This window comes from Drosophila hydei, unplaced genomic scaffold, assembly GCF_003285905.1.
Source record: "Drosophila hydei strain 15085-1641.00,03,60 unplaced genomic scaffold, DhydRS2 tig00008130-arrow-arrow-pilon, whole genome shotgun sequence".
In the NCBI taxonomy this organism is placed as follows: domain Eukaryota; kingdom Metazoa; phylum Arthropoda; class Insecta; order Diptera; family Drosophilidae; genus Drosophila; species Drosophila hydei.
Genome location: NW_022045839.1, coordinates 323,307 through 329,345, shown reverse-complemented (window position 1 = coordinate 329,345; position 6,039 = coordinate 323,307). Strand labels below are relative to the sequence as shown.

The following is a 6,039-nucleotide window of genomic DNA, read 5'->3' as shown; positions in this document are numbered from 1 at the left end:
TATTTGTAACCTACGTATAAATATTTAAACTTTTAGTACAGACTGCACCAAGCTATGGCTATAATATAAGTGGAGCATTGTCCTGCTGCAGAACTGAAAGACTGCACGATCAATTAACCACCAAAACAGTCCAAATTTGTTCATTTAAATTATTCAAATATTTACCCTTTGCCAGGTCCTTATCAACAGAAACAAAGCCTACCAAGCTATCGTAAGCAGCCCTCCCCCAACACAATTCAAAACCCTTTCAAATACACGTAATTTCTGAAATTCTTTTACAATGCTTCAGTCATGATACCCACTAAACACTTAAAATTTAAATTTAAATTGGCGCCATTGGATAACCATAACAGCTGTGCCATAGTTTTGAATTCATCGATTAGCTTCTTTTAGGAAACATCGATAACAAACATCGGCACGCAACACTGCGATGATGTGACATCTCTATGTTCAACATACTTGTTATGTAGCACATAGGGGACCCGGTTCATTCGCTAAAGGTAATTCATAAATAAAAAGTGATTATTTACCCACTCTTTTATATTAAAAATAACTAACTCTGTTTGTTATCTTTAACTTAAACTTAAAGGTAATATTTGTATGTAATTGCAAGCACTAATCTGGCCACAGCGACGTTCTCACGTGTTCAGGAATTTGGTACCTAATAGAGCAACAATGCTTAAATCAACCATAAATTGTGTTAATGCGCACAGAAGATGCTTATCATACTTCTCAAATGCATTCAACAACTTGGCAAACCAAGGTGTACAAAGTGCCACAAGCCAAAGAGTCGATAATTTCGATTTGGATGTTTTTGTTAACCAAGATCATAAGCAAATGGACTTAGTGGATAAACTTGAGAAGCTGAGGTAATTTAATTGAAGAAGAAGAACGTGGCTAACTATTAACAGTTTCTTTTTAGAAAACAAAAACATTCTACAACTGTGCCGCTTCTACCGAGTATATTGGTTAAGCAACTACTGGACTTGTCTGGCCCAAAAGATGCAGTTAATGTTCTACGAAACCCACTGCAATACGGCGTATTTATTGATCAGTTTACTGGATGTCATTTAATAGATCTGCTGCTTCATAATGGCAACGTTAATGAAGCTGCGCAAGTTTCAACTTTACTTGTGGAGCGCGACTTATGCAACAATGAGTTGATTTCTGCCCTCGCACTTAAATCGTTTTATGCATTTCTGAAAACTTACAAACCAAATCCAGCACCAGCAAAGGTTGAGCAGCCGGAAGTGGTATGAATTTGTATATATATTTATAATTAAATAGAATAATTAATCAATTTTATGTTGCTTCTAGCAAAAAGTTCGTGTTAAATTTCTGCGCAACATCCCTGAAACGGTTGAGAAATCGGAAGAGAAAGTTCTCGGTGAAACTCTAATCAAATTAGGCTTAAGTCCGAGCGTGGAGAAGGATTTAAGCAAAAATATAACACTGCTTGGCTTAATAATGTCTGATAGCTACGCTGAGGCAGAAGAGTTCATAGCTCAAAACGAACAAAGTCTATATAAGGACGTTGTGCAGCTGGGCCTGAAACTAATTGAGAGTTTAGAAGGAAAAAGCAATCCGGAATTCAAAAATCTGCTAGATAAAGCCATAGCGAAGTGTGCAAAGGCGGAGTCATTCGAGGAGATCTTGGATAAACGCGTTAAGCTAAATGCCACAAACTTTGAGCCACAATTGATATCGGAGTACAACAAAAGCTTTCAGGCGTGGCAAACGAACTTCCAACGCGCCGTTGACGATCAACTGAAAGTTATCGAGACGAATTCCCGCATTGAGAATATTGAGAGTACGTTGAAGGCAATGGAAACGAGGCGACAAAATCTTTGGTTCTTTGAAAACAAAGAAGATATCGACATACAAATCTTCAAGAAAAAAGTATTCTATCCCAAGCGTTGGTTCGGCAAGAAGAAGAAGCCCAAGGCGGTCGACGCGTTCTATGTGCCGCCAACCATAACACGAGGACATTGATTTAATTGGATGTGTTAAAAAAGCGAAAAAGGAGAGTCCAGTTTTTTCGATTTAATTAAAGTACTGGAAAAATTAAACAAAGTTTAAATGTTGTTTCTTTTGGTTTTGGTTTTGCTTTTGCTTTTTGTTTTTGTTTTTGTCGAACGGTAAAATTTTTAAAATTACCATAACGTAACATTGAGGGTCACAGTTATATTCATTCCATCTCAGGTTACAACATTTTTATAACTTTTTTGAGTTTTCATAAATTGTAGTTATTAAAAGCTAATCGTCTGTCATTTGTGCATGGCCGGAGGCAGAGCTGTTTTTAAAACCCGCTGCCCTGGGGCCGATGGCGACAAATTGATGGGCGATGGTAGATCATGCCGCTTGTCCTGTATGGTCAAAGGTAAGAACTGCTGCTGCTTCTTTTTCCGATTCATATTCATGGGATGAGTGTTGTCGTTCTTGCCAAACAATATGGTCAGATGCACGGCGCAAAAGATGCCCAAACTCTGTAAGTGCGAACTGATTAAAAACCTTCATCTTATCAAATGACATTTTTAGCTCCAACCTGAAGTATGGCTATAATTGCAGCTCCAAATGCGGTTATCAGCAGACGACTCTTGATTTGCTCCGAGACAACGGCCAGGCAGCCGCGCTTATAGTGAGTATCACATGCCGATTCGTATGCGTGTTCAGGACGGGAGCAGCAGGACCATGGTAGGGACAGACGTCGATAGTCAAGCGGTCCATCGACACCGCAACATTGCAACTGAAAGCAGAGAGCAAAGACAAACTCCTCTATTGAAACTGTGATAATGGCTATGAGTGTTAAGAGGTCTTTCGACTAAGGATATTAATTATTGTTGTCAATGATAAGTTTATTTAGCCCAGTAGAGCAGCTTAAGGCTAGGCTTACCTGAGATTGCATGCGATTCCACAAATGTAAGTTGTCAACTTTAGTCCGTGAAAACTTGTCTAAAAACTCTACAAAGGAATCATCTATGAATATCTCTACAGAAGTCGGAAGATTCTCACGCATTGCCAAGGACCAACCACAGATTATGAATTGAACACATATACAAGCCACTAAAAGAGCTGCAAACTACAAAAATTCATTAGCAATTCCACCAGCTTTACATATATACATCAGCAATCATCAATATATATAGATATATAGATCGAAACTCGATTTACCATGCCGAGCAGACAACGTTTCCTTTGGTTGGTTGCCTGACAGCCCATCCAGCAGAGGATGAATGTAACTGGCCCGAGGCATAGGAGTATTGCGGCTGGTGCCCACAGTTTGTTCTGTACAATGCCATAATAGACCGAGTGTCCCCATAGTAGAGATGTTCCCAAAAATATTTGAGCTGCTCCGGTTAGCTGCAGCAAGCCATATGAAAAGAAGAGTTATTTTGTGAATAAATTTTCTATTTGCAAATTAATTTCAATTTTATTATTATTATATATTATAATATAAACAACTAAGAGTACTCTAGTTGGGAATACCCGTAACACAACGCTGAGCTGCTACGCTCATCTTTCTAGGCTGCTTTTATACAGACGGACTGACAATTAGACATGCATCGACTCAGCTCGTTGTGCTGATCAGGTATATATATACATTAGGGTGTTTGCCACGCCTTCTCTATCTGTTACATACATAAAAAAGTAAGAAGAAATAAATAATAAAACTAAAATGTTTTTCTGAAAACCCAACTTAAATAAAAAAAGCAGAAGAAATAAGTACTTAATAAAATTTTTAATGGAAACGTATATAAAGCTCTTTAATTTAGCTGTAGCATTAAGGACTCCCATGGCAGTCGTTAAGAGCCAGCATCCTTCATAGCTTCCAATTTGCGTTTGCATTTGAAATTATCGAGCAAATGTCACAGGGGAATTACTTCGATGACCTCGTCAACGAAAAGCCCAATTATAAATGTGCCAAAAATGTATGCAAATTTATTTATGAAACAACAAGTTTCATGTTTAAAGCATTCACTTATGTTCTGCTTATATTTCGTTTGCCAAACTTTCATGTCATTTACGTTGGCAGCTAAATACATAAGCCAGAAAGTTGGATACATACAGAGGCACATGTATATGTATATGTATATATGTACTACATACATATATGTTGCAGACAAATGTAAATTAGCTCAAGGTCATCTGCAATTGCACAGAATTGTTACAAGTATATAAGAACGCACGCACGCACACACTCAGACATACATATATGTATGTGTACACGAGCATTCTTGGGAGTAAATAGAAACGCACACACACACACAGGCATACATACAAATATGTATATATACATCAGCACATAGAGAAATGCGTCAAACGCATTAGAGCATGTGCTTAAGTGTATATACATACATATATACATTTACAAGTAAAGTTAAGTACATGTTTATTTATAAAATTGCATTTATGCTTACAAATAATTATTCATAATTCATTCAAATGCTCGCAAAATCTGCTCGCAAAGTATGTTTACAAGTGTGGAGCAAAAAACTCATTGCATCACAAATGTACACACACATACACATACAAACATATGCATACACACATGCTGGAGCTAGAGCTGAAGTAACAAACGATGTTTTTGCTATGCTTATGTATGCGTGTGTATGTGCGTCCTAAATGTATATATACATATGTGTCAATCAATGTTTATATACATTTATAAATTTGTCGCTTACTTACCGCCAAGAGGAACACATAACTGTAAACTAAATACTTAAAACATTTGATCTTTTTTGGCAGTGCCATATTTCGCTATGCGCTGCTCTACTCTTTTGCCCTGCTTCTTCGACTTTTTGGATGCTTTTTAATAGTCTTTTCCTTTGATCCCTTCGCTTAGGCAATCACAAGTTGCAGATACATCTATATACATGTATATAAGGCAAATTTATGTCAATTATATGCATACATACACCTATGTATATATACATACGAAGCAGCTGCAACTCTATGTATATATACACGGAATTTGTTGCTAATGCAGCAGCCTTTTCTTATGCATATGAATTCACATAGATTTTTATGTATAAATTTTCGCATATATACTAAATGTATGCTAATTCGAAAGTTAATTTGATTGAATAATTGTTTTTCTTTTTGTTTTGTTTCACTGAGATATTGCCACTTTCATTGCTTTTAGTTTGTTTTCATAGTTATCTCAATGCAATTCACATGGCATTTCAACATTTTTGCTTAGCTATATTTTATCTTAGCCGAACTTCACGGTTGTAAATTTTAACTAAATATAACTGTTAAAGTTGACTGGGAGCAACCGAAATCTGTCCACAGCTCAAAAGCACGCAGTTTACCGTCTGACGCGTTGTTCCTTGTTTTGTTATACTTTTCCAGTTTAACAGTCAAAACATTATCTATAACCTTTTTCGCCTCTGTCGCTGGTAATCGTCGATGACAGCGCAGCTCCGATTAGCGCGCCAATCAGCGTGTTTGAAAATCCAATTGGATTATTATCAGGCATGGTTTTCCTTTAGTTTAATGAATAATATGTTAATAATAGTATAATTAACATGAAATGAAATAATTACTGAGCATTTCTAAACAGTTTTACTAATAAACCAAAATTTTATACAAATTCTTTTATTTAATTAAGTGTTTCAAAATAAAAATATATGAACATTTTATTGAATATTTTACTTTTCATATCAACTTTTTATTTGAAAAATCAATTAAAAGAAAAGTTGAATTTTAAAACAATGATTTTAACGCTTGTGGCATAACAATGTAAATGTTAATGTTAATTAACATTTATTTATACTCTTTATTAAATAGAGTTTGAGATGTTGGCCACGACTCTTTCTGTCTGTTAGAAACATTTAAAGAACATTTCATAAAGTATATTTGAAGAAAACTAAAAAATACAACATATATTTCTACATTCGTAAATACATACACGAACACACACTTATGCAGACGACTTCTATAAACGAACAAAACAGACCATACATGCATATTTGAGAATTTCGGAGAAGGGCGCCATGTGAAATGTACAGCACAGCGGCTTTGCTACTGGAAGAAAAA

The 6,039-nt window shown here is 35.8% G+C and overlaps 2 protein-coding genes across 3 annotated transcripts; one reads left to right on the top strand and one right to left on the bottom strand.

The window, feature by feature from the left end:
* The first annotated feature begins 454 nt into the window (after positions 1-454).
* LOC111600012 lies at positions 455-2,061 on the top strand. The gene is made up of 4 exons (XM_023315917.2): positions 455-500; positions 590-869; positions 923-1,253; positions 1,318-2,061. Exons 2-4 carry the CDS (start codon positions 676-678, stop codon positions 1,990-1,992), a joined length of 1,200 nt encoding a protein of 399 aa, XP_023171685.2. The 5' UTR covers positions 455-500; positions 590-675; the 3' UTR covers positions 1,993-2,061.
* Positions 2,062-2,090: 29 nt separating this feature from the next.
* On the bottom strand, positions 2,091-5,433 carry LOC111600011 (leukocyte surface antigen CD53). Of its 2 annotated transcripts, none has more exons than XM_023315914.2 (6): positions 5,223-5,433; positions 4,687-4,866; positions 3,172-3,360; positions 2,894-3,079; positions 2,546-2,746; positions 2,091-2,486 (listed from the first exon to the last, which is right to left on the bottom strand). In XM_023315914.2, exons 2-6 carry the CDS (start codon positions 4,750-4,752, stop codon positions 2,268-2,270), a joined length of 861 nt encoding a protein of 286 aa, XP_023171682.1. In that variant the 5' UTR covers positions 4,753-4,866; positions 5,223-5,433; the 3' UTR covers positions 2,091-2,267. The 2 variants fall into 2 exon arrangements, with proteins under 2 accessions (XP_023171682.1, XP_023171683.1); XM_023315915.2 differs by having other exon boundaries at positions 5,313-5,433.
* Between the last annotated feature and the right edge of the window lie 606 nt (positions 5,434-6,039).